The sequence below is a fragment of the Bos mutus genome, chromosome 3, assembly GCF_027580195.1.
Source record: "Bos mutus isolate GX-2022 chromosome 3, NWIPB_WYAK_1.1, whole genome shotgun sequence".
Taxonomy (NCBI): domain Eukaryota; kingdom Metazoa; phylum Chordata; class Mammalia; order Artiodactyla; family Bovidae; genus Bos; species Bos mutus.
In genome coordinates this window covers 105,716,452-105,734,215 of record NC_091619.1, presented here as the reverse complement: position 1 = coordinate 105,734,215, position 17,764 = coordinate 105,716,452, and the positions used below count along the sequence as shown (strand labels likewise).

The following is a 17,764-nucleotide window of genomic DNA, read 5'->3' as shown; positions in this document are numbered from 1 at the left end:
TCCCTCCCCGAGGAAGTGAGCGCGGGGGCCCGCCCCGCCCGGACCCCGCCCCCGGCCGCCCCTGCCCGCGGGGTGCGGACCCCGCCCCCGGTCCTCGTCCCGGAGGCTGGGGGCCAGACCCCGCCCCCACCTTCCTTTTAGACTGGAGCTGGCCCCAGCCCCCTTGGCCTAACCTGGCTCTCCCAACCTTCCAGGGCCGCCAGGACCCCGCCCCAGTCCCCTCCCTTCAGCTTTTGCTGGCCTCCCTCCCTCCCCCCCCCATCTCGCCCCCTTCCCCCCCATCTCCCTTCCCCTCGCCGCCCCCAGCAGCTAGCTGTATTCAATCTTAGGCAAGGGATACCCGGAGGCAGCAGACCAAGGTCCATTTGGGGACCGAGAGAGAGTCCTCCTTCGTGTCCACTTCGTGTTACCGCCCCCTCCCAGTTTACCCGCAGGGATCACACTCAGCCCGAATTTGTAAAAGAGGACTTAGGCCAGCCTGGAGGAGGAGGTGGTTTTTACCCTGCTGTCGCGTCCCTGGCAGTGGGAACCAAGATGTTCTCCGGAAACAAGGAATGAAGCAAGGACCCCCTCTCTAGGGCTTTGACCTTCAAAGGGCTTTATTTCACAACTCTAAAGTGGCGAAAACAGAAGTAACCGCCGCCTCCAGCTCATCGTGGAGCAGAGAAGACCTTCCTTGGTCTCCACAGTGCCCAGGAATAGTTTTGACCTTTGAGGCCCAGGGGAGACCCATATCCTAGGCCCCATGACTAAAGAGCTTCTCAAGAAGGGGTGTGAGGAGTGTGCATGGATGGGGCGCTTGCAAGGGGCGATGGAGGGAAGTCCTTCTCCCCGACCTTTGCAGTTTCCAACCTTCCGACTTCCTCCCTGTGCCCTGCCTGGGAGGGAGCACTGGCGCCTGCCAGGAACACAAGGCCCCTCCAGGTCCTTGAGGCCACCCCCCCTGGGATCCTCAGGCTTGTCACTAGGAATAAATAGCCTCGATCTGAAGGGGAGGGGAGGGAGGAGGAGGCTGTGCCCCGCTGTTTGCAAAACAGGAGACAACAAACCAACCCTGGAAATAACCTCAGGGTCTAGAGTAGAAATTCAGGGCCCACAGAGGTGCTCCCATCCCCAGCCTGGGTCTGGCCAAACTCTCAGAGACTCATTCCCTCCCAAACTGGGGCTCCTGCATACCCTGCTTTGCCACTTCTGAATCACATACATATCCGCCTTCCTGGTCCCAAGTCACCCTTGAGGCCAGGTTTCCTTTCAAGACTAATTGCTTATTAATTATTGTTGTTCCTGACACCTACTCTGTGCACAGGGACTGAGTTATTCTGGTTCACCACAGCATTCCCAGTATCTACTCCAATGTCTGGCACTCAACAAATATCTGATGAATGAATGAATCACAGACACTGCTTCCATTTGGACTCCCAAGCTGAGATTGGTTCCACAGGCACGTACTACCTGGAGTCCAGGGAGGGAGTAGCCAGTCCAGACTTTGGAATTTGCCTTGCAGGTATAGGAGACTCCCAGCCCTGGGGAGCAGAGGGAAGACTGCCTGGTTGGAGGAGATGGTAAGAAAGGGTTTGCTCTGGGTTGAGGGGACGGTAAAGGTGAGCAGCCTTCAGAAATGGAGTGGTTATGAGTGAGTAAGGAAGGTGCTGGATCAAAGGTACCATTGTGGGTCTTTTTTCTTTTTAGTTGAAGTTGGACCATAAAGAAGGCTGAGCGCCAAAGAATTGATGCTTTTGAACTGTGGTGTTGGAGAAGACTCTTGAGATTCACTTGGACTGCAGGGGGATCAAACCAGTCAATCCTAAAGGAAATCAGTCCTGAATATTCATTGGAAGGACTGATGCCGAAGCTCCAATACTTTGGCCACCTGATTCGAAGAACTGACTCATTAGAAAAGACCCTGATGCTGGGAAAGATTGAAGGCAGGAGGGGAAGGGGACGACAGAGGATGAGGTGGTTGGATGGCACCACTGACTCGATGGACATGAGTTTGAGCAAACTTCGGGGGATGGTGAAGGACAGGGAGGCCTGGCATGCTGCAGTCCATGGAATCGCAAAGAGTCGGACTTGACTGAGCTACTGAACAACAACAATAATTGATTTACAATGTTGCATTAATTTTTGCTGTACAGCAAAGTGATTTGGGGTCTCTGGTTTTACTCAGTTTGAATCTCTGATGAGCAGCCTGAATAAGAGTCAGTGTTTCCTGAGTTCTTACTTTGCACCAGTCCCCGCCTAAGCATTTTACATATATTAATGCACTTGATTATCCAACAGCTTTGTGAAATATGTAATTTTATCCTTAAGGATGAGAACATGGAGGCAGCAGAGAGAGTAAGTACCCTGCCAAGGGTTACACAGCTAGTAACAACAAAACCTGGATTCAAATCCAGACAATCAAATGTTAAAGCTCTTTAGGGCCCACCCCCTGCAAAAACAAACAAACAAACAAACAAACACAGCTAAACAAAGGGAGCTAGCTTAATCATTAGGCTCCATAGCCTCTGTAGTCATTTAACCTCTTGAACTCTCCAACTCTCGTCTGTTCAGAGTGGTGGACTCCCAGTCTCATTGCATAATTGTGAGGAATGGGTGAGAATACACAGTAGGTATTCAAAATGGGGGACACTCCCCCAACCCCCTGCCGCCCCCAGCTACCGCCCAACTCCCCCAACACTCTCTTTCCTCGTCAAGTGGTAAGATTCTGCTTCTTGGAATCTGGAAGCCCTGGAAAGTTAGGAGATTTTTGACTTGGCCCAGCCTAAGGGAGGGAGACTGGTGTAGGGCAGGGCTGTATCCTTTCCTCTGTCCATTGCCAGCAGGCTCACATTTCCCTGCTTGCTCTAATTTCCCTTGACACAGGTGGACATGCCCCAGGAGGTCTAGGGATCAGCCTCATGGACTCCCTGTTCCTGTTCCCCATCAGTCTTCTCCACCCCCCACCCCTCCTCTCGGGAACAGGTGTGTCTGAGCTGGGGCTGGAAGCACAGCCTGAATGCTGGCCAGGCCGACTGGCCTTGGGTGAGTAGGATCTGGTTGTCTCTCCCCTCAACCCTAGAGGTCCCCACCTTCCTTATCTTGGGGTGGAGAGCGGCTTATTCAGGGTCTCCCAGCTGTTCTCTCACCTTGAAAGTTTACAAAAGGAGGCCCTGGGTGCCTGGTGACTGGCAGGCCTCTCATGGTTTCCTCTGGCTGCTGAATCACTCTCTGATGCTTGTAACCACAAGCCCTCCTTCCCCCTAGTGAGAAAACTCCCTTCCTTCTCTGCTTTATTGCTCATTCTTGCCCGCTGGACTGCCTGCAGCCCCTGCAGGCCTCTTATCTGAGCAGACACCCTCTTTCAGATTGCCCAGAAACACCTTCCTCATGACTCCAAGCCTTGCAATGGGTCTGTGGGTGCAGAGGGTGAAATGACTGACTTCTACAGAGCACAGGGAGAACTAAACAATGCTTAAATGCCAATTATACGCAGGGTATCATGCTAAGTGCCAGTTGTTACTTCCTTTGGTTCTCACAAAAGCCATGCCAGCGTGCATGCCAAGTTGCTTAGATTGTGTCTGACTCTTCGCAGCCCTATGAACGGTAGTCCACCAGGCTCATCTGTCCATGGGATTCTCCAGGCAAGAATATTGGAGTGGATGGTCAAGCCCTCCAGGGGGTCTTCCCAACCCAGGGCTAGAACCCGTGACTCATGTCTCCTGCGTTGGCAGGCAGGTTCTTTACCACTAGTGCCACCTGGGAAGCCCCACCAAAGCCATATGAGGTGGTTATTACTGTTATCACTATTTTACTGAGTAGTACAGAGGGCTCAGAGAGTTTGACAAGGTGGCCCCAGATCACAAGCTGATAGGTTGTGGACGTGCAATTCAAATCGAGTGTGCAGAGCTGCCTTCTCCTGAACGTCTCTGCCACTAAATGCCTTCTTCAGGGAAAGTGGCAGGAGCTACTGGGGCTGCTACCTGGTCACTCTGCCTGATAGCTGGGCTTCTTAATTGAGGTGAAGCTTGATAGGGCCAGATCATGAAGGTCCTTGTCTTTTGATCGTCACCGATTAATAACAAGTGAGATTGAATTTTGTTAATGTGGGTGGTCTTAGTTGGGCAAGGCTCAGACTCAGAGGCAGGACAAACTTTTCACACAGCAGATCTCAGCTACTTTCAGCTTTTACATGCCCACTGGCTTACTGGTTCACACTTCTGGGGACTGAGTAGAGGTTTTCTGCAGAGCTCCACAGCTGGAGGGGTGAGCCTTGTGATGAAAATGGGTGCAATTACAGAACTCACTGAAGGTTAGCTCTATGTGGGGGAAAAGAAGCCAAATGCCTCTGGAATGTCCTGCTGTACTCAACATTTTCTCTATTCTTACAGGTAGGTTTAGTTATAATAACAATAATAGATCCAACTGTGAATTTGCCAATGAGTGAACACAATATTAAGGACTTTAAACATATTATTTCATTTAAACCTCATAACAATCCTGTAGGTATAATATTATTACCTCCATTTTACCGATGGAGGACCAAGGTTCAATGAAGCTAACTGTGTCTTGACTGGTAACACACCTCCGTGATTTATGGTCCCAATCATTACATTGTACTGCCCCTGAGATTCTTTCAGCCACACCTTGAGGGTGTGACTTAGAGCTTTGTAACTAGTGCCATAATATGACTTCTCTGTTCAACTATGAGCCCTTTGACAGCCCTATGAGGCAAGCAGTGTATGCTATTATTATCCTTGGCTTATGCATGAGAAAAATGATGCCATTAAAGTCAAGTAACTGTGTGTGTGTGTGTGTGCGTGTGTGTAGTTAGGGCAAATTCTGGACCAAAAGATATAAAAAGACCAAAATATCCAACTATCCCTTCCTGGGTTGCAGCAGCAAAAATCAGGTGTTGAGAGCTAAGAAGGCAGGGTAGCCCCCTGCACTCAACACCATAAAGGGGTGGGCAGAACACACCTAAGCAACTCCTCTGGCCTGAACCCTGGACACACCCTTGCCCTCACCCCTAATAAGGCACCAGCCTCCCCTCCCAGCTCTTCCCTAGAAAAGGAACCTGCTACTTTTTTTTGCTCCCGCTTGGAGCTACAGGGGCCGCAGTCAAGTCCTGTCTGAATTTCTTGTCTAGCCTCTTGTTCAGTCGTTCTGACTCTTTGTGACCCCATGCACTGCAGCACACCAGGCTTCCCTGTCCTTCAACATCTCCCCGAGCTCGCTCAAACTCATGTTGAGTTGGTGATGCCATCCAACCATCTCGACTTCTGTCATTCTCTTCTCCTCCCGCCTTCAATCTTTCCCAGTATCAGGGTCTTTTCTAATGAGTCAGCTCTTCACATTAGGTGGCTAAAGTACTGGAGCTTCAGTTTCAGCATCAGTTCAACTCAGTTGCTCTGTAGTGTCTGACTTTGCAGCCCCATGGATTGCAGCACTCCAGGCTTCCCTGTTCATCACCAACTCCCCGGCATCAAGCCTTCCAATGACTATTAAGGATTGATTTCCTTTAGAATTGACTGGTTTGATCTCCTTGCAGTCCAAGGGACTCTCAAGAGTCTTCTCCAACACTACAGTTTAAAAGCATCAATTCTTCAGCGCTCAGCCTTCTTTATGATCCAACTTTCACATCCATATCTCTGGTCAGTTTCTGTTGATTGGGGAAGGCCAGGAACCCTTGTCAGTATCAGAGTAACCTGTCCAACGTTATGTAGACAAGTGGCAGAGCAACAGGTGGTTTTAAGGACTCTTGTCTCTCTTTAGAGCGGTCTTCCAGATACACCGGGAAATTCACAAGGCTCCTAGCTTTAAACGTACCGCTTAAATACAGCAAGTGGAGCGGCGCTGTAGGAGACCGCGCATGCGCACACTCCAGGCCCAATTCGGTCCGAGGGCTGTGCCAGCCACGTGTTCCCAGGTGCCAACGCGGAGCCGAGCGCGAAGGCGAGGTTTCGGTACACGTGGACAAGCTCTGGCGAATAAGAACGGGAGGTTGTAGAGTCACGAGACTAGACCTAGAGAACTACACTTCCCAGAAGTAGCCTGTGGTGGACGCCTTCACTAGATGACGTATTTCCGGAAAGACAGCCGCTGGATAGGCTGCGGGGAGGAAGTGGGCGGTTCTAAGTCGCTGGTGGCTTGGCTTATTTCCGGTAGGGTCCGTGGTCCGGCGGCTGAAGCGGTACGAAACCGGCATTGTGTACAGAGGTTTTCCAGAAGTGAGCAGACATGGCGGCGGCATTTCGGAAGGCGGCTAAGTCCCGGCAGCGGGAACACCGAGAGCGAAGCCAGGTAGGGTACCACAGGCCCCACTGAGCGCTTGCCGGTGGCCCCATGTGCTATTCCCGCCCCAGCCCTCCCTACCCCACCACCTGCGGATCTTGGCCTTCTCCTTGCGGGCCTGGTACAAGTAAATATATGTAAATATATGCTAGCGACGCCGGCGTGGCTGGGGCGGAGCCTCGCCGTTGGGGAGGAGAGCATGTTCGTTCTCGCTAGGAAAAGAACGGCTGTCCTTAATCCTGGGAGATAGGGCTATCTTGCAAGGTTTCGGTGAGGTGGTTAAATAAGATATTGTGTGAAAAGTGTTTGATTTTCTTACGGGAAGTTGAGGTCAAAGTTCACACAGCCATTAAGTGTCCCGACTGGAACCGGAGTCCGTATTTAAAGATGCTCAGCTCTGTCCACTGTGTCTGTGGGCTGAGCCCAAAGAGATCGGTGTTACTAATGCAGTATCATCATCATGCCTGGGTTTTGAGGTTCCCTGAAGATCTGCTGCATATGCTTTTTGTTATGTCTCCCCCCGTAATGTTCATGTTTTCCAAGCCCATTATATAGATGGGGAAAATGAAGTTCACAGAACAGAATTGGCTTGCCCGGTCATAAACACCAAATTCAGGTAAACAGTCGTAGAACTTTTGTGCGGGGTGTCCCTGTGGGGAACTTGAGTGGGAATTCGTTTAATGTAGGCAGAATCCATTATTCCACTACTCTCAGGAATCACACAATATCCTATCCAGAAAGGCCCGTAGGGATGTCTGGTCCAACTTCGTATTACAGATGGGAAAGGGAGAAGGATGTGTCTAAAGTTGTGTCACTGATGGGATGGGATGGAACTAAGGCCTCCAACCACAGTTTAGTCTTCTGGCTTAATGGCATTTATCAGACATTTATTGTGAACTTGCTGTGTGCTCAGTGGTGTGTTTGGAGTAGTGTAATTTGCCACCTTGTTTGGACCTATATATCAGATCAGATCAGTTGCTCAGTCGTGTCCGACTCTTTTCGACCCCATGAATCGCAGCACGCCAGGCCTCCCTGTCCATCACCAGCTCCTGGAGTTCACTCAGACTCATGTCCATCGAGTCAGTGATGCCATCCAGCCATCTCATCCTCTGTCGTCCCCTTCTCCTCCTGCCCCCAATCCCTCCCAGCATCAGAGTCTTTTCCAATGAGTCAACTCTTTGCATGAGGTGGCCAAAGTATTGGAGTTTCAGCTTTAGCATCATTCCTTCCAAAGAAATCCTAGGGCTGATCTCCTTCAGAATGGACTGGTTGGATCTCCTTGCACTCCAAGGGACTCTCAAGAGTCTTCTCCAACACCACAATTCAAAAGCATCAATTCTTCGGTGCTCAGCCTTCTTCACAGTCCAACTCTCAAATCCATACATGACCACAGGAAAAACCATAGCCTTGACTAGACGGACCTTTGTTGGCAAAGTAATGTCTTTGCTTTTGAATATGCTATCTAGGTTGGTCATAACTTTCCTTCCAAGGAGTAAGCGTCTTTTAATTTCATGGCTGCAGTCACCATCTGCAGTGATTTTGGAGCCCAGAAAAATAAAGTCTGACACTGTTTCCACTGTTTCCCCATCTATATATAGATACATCTAAAAGTAATAACAGCTAGCAGTGCTTACTATGTGCCAGAGCCAGACAGTGCAGAATGCTTTACTCTATTATCTCATTTAGCTCTCAATAGTGTGTGAAAGTAGGCACCACTATTATGTTACATTTGCAGATGGAGAAGCTAAGGCTTAGGTAGGTTGAATAATTTGCCCAAAGACATACACCTATAGCTGGCAGTTGACAAAGTCAGGGATCAGATCTCTGAATCCAAAAGCCACCAAAGGTTGAACAAAGAAGCAGCTTTGTAAGAGATGTGTTAAAAATGCCCAATGAGAGGGGGAGAAAAAAAAGGGAAAAAAAATTCTTAAAAAAAGGAAAAACAAGGAGAGATGATGAGAGAAAGCATCACTATGAGATCTGTTGGACTTGGAAGGCAACGATAATAGCTGTCCCTTTGAGCACTGACCATATGCTAGGTCCAGCCTAATGTGCTGTATAAGGATTATCTCGTAATCCTACAACATCCCTGTGAGGAGGATGTTATCCTCATTTTACAAATGAGGAATCTGATGCTTAAAGAGCCTGCCTAGTGTGACCAAAGGCACAATTTTGAGTAGTTGATTTAGATTCATAGAGAAGACAGAGGCCATGTGTGAGTGGGAGTAGAGGGTCTTTGTGGGAGAGGTGAGAAGGCCATACTGGAAAGGGTGGTAAACACATTGAAGAGAGCAGTCCCTATTTGGGTAAAGTTTGGACTCTTTCCTGTAGGTCCTCACTGCAGCAGTAGGGGAGCACTGGAAGATAGTTGGTATGGAAGGGGTAATTATGTGAACTATTTCAGATTCAGTGCCAGGCTTCCTTCTGTAATGCAGGTGTACATTCAAGTGGACATGACAGATTTCAAGATTTCTGCCTCACTTTGTTGCTCTTTTGACCCTTGGGTTTTCTCTCTCTACTGTCAGCCTCCCTTTGCTGTAATTAAAATAATGATCAGGAGAGGGCTTGGGTATTCTTTTAAATACTGAGTTATTTCTTGCATCACTTCAGGGGTGAGGATGAGAAAATAGACTTAAAAATCCCGTCCAAGTTATTATAGAAGTTTAAACAGTGAGTTTACGTACTTCATCAAAGATGAAGATCATTCAGAGTGGAAGAGGATGCAGTGTAGGAGAGTGGGGAAGAGCAGACTGTGGCCCCAGATAGAATGGGTCTAGTTCTAGCTTTGCCACTTACTAGTTCTGTCTGTGTTCTTGGGCAAGCTGTTCGTTAAACTGCCTTCCCTTTTTGGAAAAATGGGATAACAGTTGTGCCTGCTTTATCTGCTTTCCATGATTGTTTGGGGATAAATGAGATTGTGTTTAATGAGCCTAGCAGATTGCTTTGTAGTAGTGATTTTTTTTTTCCACATTGATAAAAATTTTATTTACTCATGTTATATACTTATCCTTATAGGAGAATAGGCTTTTTTTTTTTAAAACCTTCTGGGAATGTCAAAGCTCCTAGATGTTACAAACTAAAGTAAAAGTACATGCAAATTCTTTATAATGATTTTTTCTTTCCTTTAATTTTATGTTTTCAAAATTGCCTAAGATGTAGTAGTAATTTTTAGCAAACGTGGCCTGTTATGTTGATGTAGGCAAAAGTTGGTAGCACTGACCTTGCCATAGGTTAAGTACTGAACAAGTGATAGCTTGTGGAAAGATAATACCAAGATTTAATCCTCGTACCTCCCATGCTATCCAAGTTCTCTATTAGAGAAAGTATTTTCTGTCATTCTTGGTTTTCTCTCATGCTTTGTACCAAAATTAGAATTCTGACAGGACACATATGCTGGGCAGCTGCTGTGTCCCGGTGGCTACCACTCGAAAGTCTCCTTTGATTCTCAGGCTGATCATGAGAAGGAGGTCCTGTTATTCTCACTTGATGGTTGCTGTTGTTCAATTGCTTAATCATGTCCAACTCTTGGTGACCCCACGGACTGCAGCACGCCAGGCTTCCCTGTCCTCTACTATCTCCCAGAGTTTGCTCCAGTTCATGTCCATTGAGTCGGTGATATTATCTAACCATCTCATTCTCTGCCACCCTCTTTTCCTTTGACTTCAATCTTTTGAAGCACTTTATAGTTACGAAACAGCAACTTGGAGAAGTGAAGTGACTTGCGCAAGGTCATAGATTGTTAAGAGGTAGGGCTTGGATTTGAACCCAGTTCTTCAGACTCTAAATTTAGCTCTCTTAACCACAGTTGCTTCCCTGTTACTATGTTTTCCCTTCATAGTATTTTATAAACCCCTGGATTAAGTCCGTAGTAATTTTAGTACAGCTGGCAACTGCTCGTTTAGTGCCGAGTCATTGTTGCCTTTCTCTGTCCTTAATAGGCCAGGAAGCCTACTATGGCAGTGCTTGTGGCCTCTCAGCCCTGGGCAGAGCCCAGTCGGGGGAGGGAGGGAGCGGGGTAGCACGTTGGCCGCCAGGACATGGATCTCCTGAGCGCTCCAGAGACTCTCCTTCCTGTCAGGTGTCATGTTGATTCGGATATGTGTTTGCTGAGGAAACTAAGCACTTTTTTTTTTTTCCTTTTGTTTTCTAGCCCGGCTTTCGAAAACATCTGGGCCTGCTGGAGAAAAAGAAAGATTACAAGCTTCGTGCAGAGTGAGTGCAGTCCTTCTAGTAGAGGTGCTGCCAAAAAAGCTTACAACCTCCCTGTATTGCAGCTGAATTGCCTGAGTCCAACAAGGGACAGTTTCCTGCCATTGATAAAATGGCCAGAAGCTCTGGCGGCCCGTCAGATACTTTTCTGGGACCCTAACTTCTCTCTTTGTTTAGGTGGCGCGTTATTTATTTAACTGTCATTGCATTGTGAATTTTTTTTATTATGTTGTTCCAGATCGTTTTCTCATGGTGGCTTTGATTTGCTTCTGCCTTGGTGTTTGAGCCAAAAGCTGAATCTTTTTTTCTCTCTCTTTTCTTGACGTTCAAGATAAAATCTAACATTCCAGTTGTTGAGTCTCTTACATCACCATGTGTGGTGTGGAATGAAGAGATGTGAAAGATGGATTCATGGGACTGAGCGTGGGTGATAATGAACTCTGAAAACATCTTATAAAACAATTATCCCCATTCTTCTTCTTCTTTAGCACTTTATTTGCAAAGTATTTTATAATTATTTGTTAGCCATGCATGTCAGCTGAGGTCCTTTTTTATGCTCCCAGAGCAGATGGTGATGAATTCAGTGGGTTGCTCTGGGTCCTAGAGTTTTTCAGGCAGATAATAATAATAACTGAGACAGTGTTCTATGAGAGTTATCATTTTTATACTTAGTTATTCCACCTAGCAACCTTGAGGGGATACTGTTATCACGCCCATTCCCCAAATTAAATTGGGATGCAGAGTGGTTAACTAACGTATCCAAGATTACTCAGCCAGAAGTGGTGGAGTCAAGGTTTGAACACAGACTGTCTGGCTCCAGAGTCCACGATTTTAGTTGCTGTGCTGTACTACAACGTGTAGTTTAATTTGGTTACTTGGTGCTCAGACTTGCCTCAAAGCCTTGTCTGAATAGTTCTAATTTGTGCTTTGTTGGGTCTCTCCCTGTAATGATGTAAATGGCACTAAAACTTACATGAAAAAATGACTGTTATTAGTTTCAGGTAAAACTGGGATAGGAGTGAAACCACAGAGAGGTGAACAAGGTCTGCAACAGTGGAGTGTGGATCGAATCTAGTTACCACTGCAGCTCTTTTGAGTTTCATTTTGTATATATCACTAGATGCCTGTAAAGTTTGCTTGTTGTGTTTTTTTTCTTCTTTTCTGCTGTGAACTTGTTTAACCTGCTTTTTAGTGACTACCGGAAAAAGCAAGAATACCTCAGAGCTCTCCGGAAAAAGGCTCTGGAAAAAAATCCAGATGAATTCTACTATAAAATGACCCGGGTTAAACTCCAGGTGAGTGCCTAATGGATCAGTTGGTATTTTGAGCTGCAGCTCAAAAAGGAAAATAGGGATGAGGGAGGAAATGGAGAGACAGGATCTTGGGCTTTTATTTAGCCCTTCTCCAGTTGGTCAGGTGCTCCTGGTCAGTATCCAAGGTGAAGCTGTCCTTTCACAAGCACCATGCGTTTCTGCCCGAGTCTCAGTCGTTTGATGCCTGGAACCGTTTCCGTTCTTCCTTTTCTTTTTATGTTAGAAAAGTAAAACCCGAACTTTATTGTTGCTTTTTGCGTTTGGAAGGATTTTACACACAGGCTTTGATCTTCAGAATACCCTGGATTCAGTAGAAAAACCATTTAAATGAAATTTTGTACAGTAGAAACTTTTCGGCAATCAAAATTTAGACTGTAAAAAAATATATGCAGAACATGCTTTTCTGAAAACATTGAACAAAGTGCTGAATGCAGAATGAAAGTAAGATTTTAATTCCACCAAAAGTAGTCATCATAGAAGGTGTAAAAGTCACTGTTCACTTTAAAAAATATATTATCCACAGACAATATCCTAACTCTAGGATGGGCTTTAGAAAGTCTTCAACTTCTTGCTTTAATAGCAGTGAGGTGAATATGATTGAGCTCTAGAGTGTGATCTGTATCCTCCACAACTACAGTAGGGAGAAGGTGACTGTCTTCTGCAGGTCTGATCCCTGTCTTTAGCAGTTCCCCATCCTCCTCCTTCACTTCCTTTGTAAGATCCACTATGACAGTCCTGAACATCATAGCCTCAATCATATCCTCTGTTGTAAAATCTTGACGGCATGAGCTGCTGTAGGTAGATCTCCCCTTGTAGATTCCTGGTGTAGGATTATGTGGTCTTTTTGCTATAGAGTAATCAACTCTGATCCTATGTTCATCAAGCTCCATTCCATTGGCACACTCTTTTGCTTCCTTGGCATCATCTACATTTTCAAAGTATACAAACCTGAACATCTAGACTGCTGGTCATAATGCAATAGACATGTCAGCCATTGGGCCATATTTAGAGAACACTTCCTTTAGACCTCTATCTGTAGTGTGTAGGTTCAATCCAAATACTGCCGGAGCTGTTCTGAGTTGGTGACAGGAGGTGCTGAGTTGAACATGTGTCTTAGAGGCCTGGTGCATTGAGTGGCTGTTATATGTAGCCTTTGGTCCAGCCATGAACTGTGCCTACAACTTGTTAATGATTTTACTGTAATAGGAACTGTATGTTCTCAATTTGGATTTTTAGGATGGAGTTCATGTTATTAAGGAGACGAAGGAAGAAGTAACTCCAGAACAGCTGAAGCTAATGAGAACTCAGGATATCAAATATATAGAAATGAAAAGGGTTGCAGAAGCAAAGGTAAACAACTAAAAATGTTTATTCTGATATGTATTTATTGGTTAAGAAGAGAAATAGAAATCCATTGATCTCAAGTTATAAGTTGATTCCTTCTGGCATTTCTAATCTTAAAGTACACTTAATTATGATAATGTTTTAAAGGTATAGTTAGCATGGTAGAGTAGAAAGAGGTCAAGTTTGAGAATGAGACAGATTTAGGTTTAAATTCTGGCCCTGCCTTTTATTAACCCCATGATTATGGACAAATGAACTTCCTGGGGCTGTTTCCTTATTTCTATCTCATAGAATTATTGTAAGGATTAAATGAGTTTTGTGCAATGCCTGGCTTGATACATTTTAGTGATCCTTTCTTTTGAAAGAATGAAGCAAATTCTTTGCTGGCTGGTGATAATGATGTGAAATGGTCTAAACTTTTGCAAATTCATTTCTGATATCCTAGAAGAACCCAACATAAAATGAGACCATATTCTGTGTTGCAGAAAATTGAAAGACTAAAAGCAGAGCTCCATCTGCTGGATTTCCAGGGGAAGCAACAGAATAAACATGTTTTTTTTTTTGACACCAAAAAGGAAGGTATGAAATGTTTGAAGGTTTCTGGGACAGTCTAGCATGTTGGTCTGTGTTGTTTGGTGTTAGAGACAGCACCTTAAGGATTGTCTTGACTTTTAGTTGAACAGTTTGATATTGCCACTCACCTGCGAACAGCCCCAGAACTAGTTGACAGAGTCTTTAACAGACCCACGATAGAGACCTTGCAGAAGGAGAAAGTGAAAGGAGTTAACAATCAGACTCGACTTAAGGTAAGTTTCTCCATTTTTCTTCAGGTCTGAGTTTATGGGAATCTAGGTTCCTTTCCTCCTTTTCCCCCCGCTGTCTCCCCCATACTGTCTCACCTCTCCACCCCCCAACCCCCCCGCACAGCATTCTATAAGATTATTTGTGGAAAAAGTACGAAGTTCTCTTTGGAGAAACAGAAGGAGAATTTGGTGATGGGAATGGAAGTGGAGGAAGGTTTCTTAGTTTCTAAGATTAGAGGATGTGTGGCATAGTGGTCAGGACCATAGGTTCTGGTCTTTAGGTCTGCCTTTGTTTTCTTCTCTTTTTTTTCTTTTTTGGCCATGCTGTGAAGTTTGTGAGATCTTGGTTCCCTGACCAGAAATTGAATCTGGGCCCCAGCAAAGCACAGGGTCCTAACCATTGCACCACCAGGGAATTCCCTAGGTCTGCATTTGACTCCACTTCTGACCCTGGGCTTATGCTTTCAATGCTGTAACAGATGGTAACAGTTTTAAAATACAGAGAAGGGGGGAGGGGGACACTGAAGATGAAGGGATTTGGTATACTTTGATATTAAACCTTTAACAGTGCCTATGCATATCCCAAGGTCTTTCATGTTCTGCATTTGTAGCCCAGATTTTGGATCGATTTGTCCTTATGGTGTTTTCCATTGCTGTAACTGGGTTCATGCAGAAGACATGCTTTTCCTCCAAGTCTTCTGGAGTTGAACTCTCACTTCTGACTGATTCATTTAAAAAACTGCTGTCAGTGTGTTTCAAGCAGACAGCTGTTCTGTTTTGATTTGAATCATTTACACCGCATCAGCTTTGCTTCCAATGTTTAATTTCACAGCAGCTTCTCTAGCTCAGAGGCAGCTAAACTTGCTTTAGTAATATAAATACCCGTAATTAGTTTGACTATATTGGGTAATCCCATAAATTTGACAGTCTGTGCAATGAAGTGAAAACAAAAGCTGTCTGAAACCACTGCTGTGAGACTATGCTAGAATTGGTGAATCGTTTACGTCTGAGGCCCAGTAATATTTGAAGATAACACTTCTAGCTGAAGAGCTGGCTGACTAGTGTTCTAGTGCTAACCTTGTTTGTCAGGGAGTTGTGTTTTCAATTAGCTGTGTTACTGACGCGTCTCAAGTATGCAGTGGTCCCTAAAGAGATTGGTCCTGTGTAGGACAGTTCACCAACATACCTTTGGAGAAGCTGGGAAAGTTTGAATCTTGCCCTTTTGTCTGGTGGTGGTGGTGGTTTTAAATCTCTTATTGAAAGCAAAATTATTTTGATTAATAAGAGACTGCTAGTGGTGGCTTACAAGGGAATTTTTAGTGTGTAACTTGGAGGGTTTGGGAAATCCATGAATGGCTTTAGGAAGTCTGTGAACACCTTCTTCCCACCTTAAAATTTTATGTGACTAGGTATGTATGTTTGTATGAATTTATACAAACATATATGTACATTTATGTGAAGAAAGACTCTCCAGAAAAAGAAAGAATCCAAAGCTTTCATCAGTTTCTCAGAGGTCATAATTCCCTCGTATTGAAGGGCCATTTCTTTCTTTTTTTTTTATTTTTGGTTGCTCTGGGTCTTTTTGCTGCACAGGGGTTTTCTCTGGTTGTGGCGAGCAGGGCTACTCTCTCGTTGCGGTGCAGCTCATCGTGGTGGTTTTTCTTGTTCCGGAGCATGGGCTCTAGGGCTCGCCGGCTCAACAGTTGTGACACATGGGCTTAGTTGCTCTGTGGCACGTGAGATCTTCCCGGACGAGGGTTCGAACCTGTGTCCCCTGCACTGGCAGGTGAGTTCCTATGCACTGTGTCACCAAGGAAGAGTTCAGGACCACTGGACTTTGAGGGGTCATCAGCACTGAGAATTTTCAGGTCAGCTTTTACTGACAGAGAGTCCTTCTGCTCTCTTGAGTTCTGCGGTCACTGCCCCAGGGACCCTTCTCTGCTTCTCTATATACTGTGTCACGTTAGGTGACTGGGATGCTCACACAAAGGGTGAAGCAGCTCTGAGTAGTAGTGGAAAGATTCCTGGGATCTGTGAGTCTCAAGGCGCAGTCCTGCCTCTCTCCAGGTGAACCGTGTGTCCCTGGGTAAGTCACCAAGGTTCCATTGGCCTCTGGAATGCAGTGCTCTTAAAATGGACAACTTCAGAGTGTCTTGTTACATTGATTCTGGAGTAAGGAGGGAATTGACGAAACCATTTATGCATTTGGGCCTAAGTGGACTCAAAAACAGTTTCTTACTCGTTTTTATTGTATTAATTGTTTCACTGAAAAGGTGTGCTTCCTCTGCAGCGGATAGCGAAAGAGAGGCAGAAGCAGTATGACTGCCTGACACAGCGGATTGAGCGTGAGAGGAAATTGTTCGTTATTGCGCAGAAAATTCAGACTCGCAAAGACCTTCTGGTGAGGAGTGAGAGCCTTAGGCATTCATTTTATTTTTTTCCTTGTAAAGGTCTTAACTGAAACTGGATTTCAGCTTTGTGTAAATCAACCCCAGTGAAAATGTCTGCTCCTCAGGGGCAGTGGTTTGAGCCAGTGTCTGTTACTCTGACAGTGTTGAAATGTTCCTTGATTAAGAAGGTAATAAGGGGCTTATTAGTCAGTGCTTTGGAACAGCCAAGGGTAGGATTGGGTGGCATGTGAACTTTATAGCTTATGAACAGCTATCTGTAACATTTAAACAGGTTAACAAAACAGTGCGTGTCGTTCACTGGTATTTAAAAATAGACAACATTGTGTAGTTAAATAGCAGAGCTAAGGAATATAAGATGCCCCTTTCATATTATTATCATTCCTCTAAATGTCAAATTCTTTGGCTTTGCAGATCATTTTGGTCTGCCTTTCTCAACTGGGGTTCCATAAGAGAAGCCCTACCAAAAAAGAATTAATGATTTGAGTACCTTTCTTCTCAGTTTTCACAAGAACTTCTGCACAGCCAACCAGCATCATTACGGAAGCCTGGGGGAGGACTTAAGTCATCCAGTCAGGGATGCCTTAGGACGAAGGGCTTTGTCTCTTTTGAATGTTGAGATGGGCTGAATTAGGGGCTTTAGTTATTAAACTTTCTATTTTACACAGCCCTCTCTTGTTACAGCCTTTACTGGTAACTTTTTTATTTTGTAGGATAAAACTCAGAAGGTAAAAGTGAAGAAAGAAACGGTGAACTCCCCAGCTATTTACAAATTTGAGAGTCGTCGGAAGCGTTGAAGTTTATAGATAAGCCTTCTCATTCCACATGGAACAGAGTTTACGTTTTCTTCTCCCAGTAACTTCAAATTCCATTGGTCGAAGTGACTTGGTTTTCCTGTTTGTAACCATAATTTTTTTGTAGATTTGACATTCGATACAAACAACATTAAAGCCCCTTCCCCCATCTGAATTGTGGGTTGTTGAATTCAGTCTGTTTTTGGGCTGAGCCGTGCAGCCTCTGAGATCCCAGCTCCCCTACCAGGGATCCAACCCAGGCCCGGGGCAATGAAAGTGCCAAAGTCCAGCCACTGAACCGCGTGGAACTGCCTGACCCCAGTCTTACTTTTCTATAATTTCATTTTTTTCATTTTATAAGGAGTATAATCTTTTATATAGCAAGTTTGGCAAACAGATGAGTTCATTCCTAACCCCAACACTTACTCAAGAACAGCAGGTAACTTTTGCGTATACTTACAGGCTAGGACGTCAGGGGAGCTGGGGCGAGCACTACCAAGAGCACCCTGGTTGGTTTCCGCCATCTGTGGGAGTTGACACTGTTGTTGGTGTTTGTGTTTTGGAGTTGTAATTAAATTCTTCTATGGCTGATTTTTTTCATTTACTATTAAATCGTTAGC

The 17,764-nt window shown here is 45.4% G+C and overlaps 1 protein-coding gene and 1 pseudogene across 1 annotated transcript; one reads left to right on the top strand and one right to left on the bottom strand.

The window, feature by feature from the left end:
- The first annotated feature begins 6,123 nt into the window (after positions 1-6,123).
- On the top strand, positions 6,124-17,319 carry UTP11 (UTP11 small subunit processome component). Its single transcript, XM_014477426.2, has 8 exons — positions 6,124-6,282; positions 10,424-10,485; positions 11,675-11,777; positions 13,032-13,145; positions 13,625-13,718; positions 13,815-13,945; positions 16,233-16,343; positions 17,064-17,319. The coding sequence occupies exons 1-8, from the start codon at positions 6,220-6,222 to the stop codon at positions 17,145-17,147; spliced, it is 762 nt and encodes a 253-aa protein (XP_014332912.1). The 5' UTR covers positions 6,124-6,219; the 3' UTR covers positions 17,148-17,319.
- On the bottom strand, positions 12,369-13,024 carry LOC102272080 (transformer-2 protein homolog beta pseudogene; annotated as a pseudogene).
- Positions 17,320-17,764: the final 445 nt, after the last annotated feature.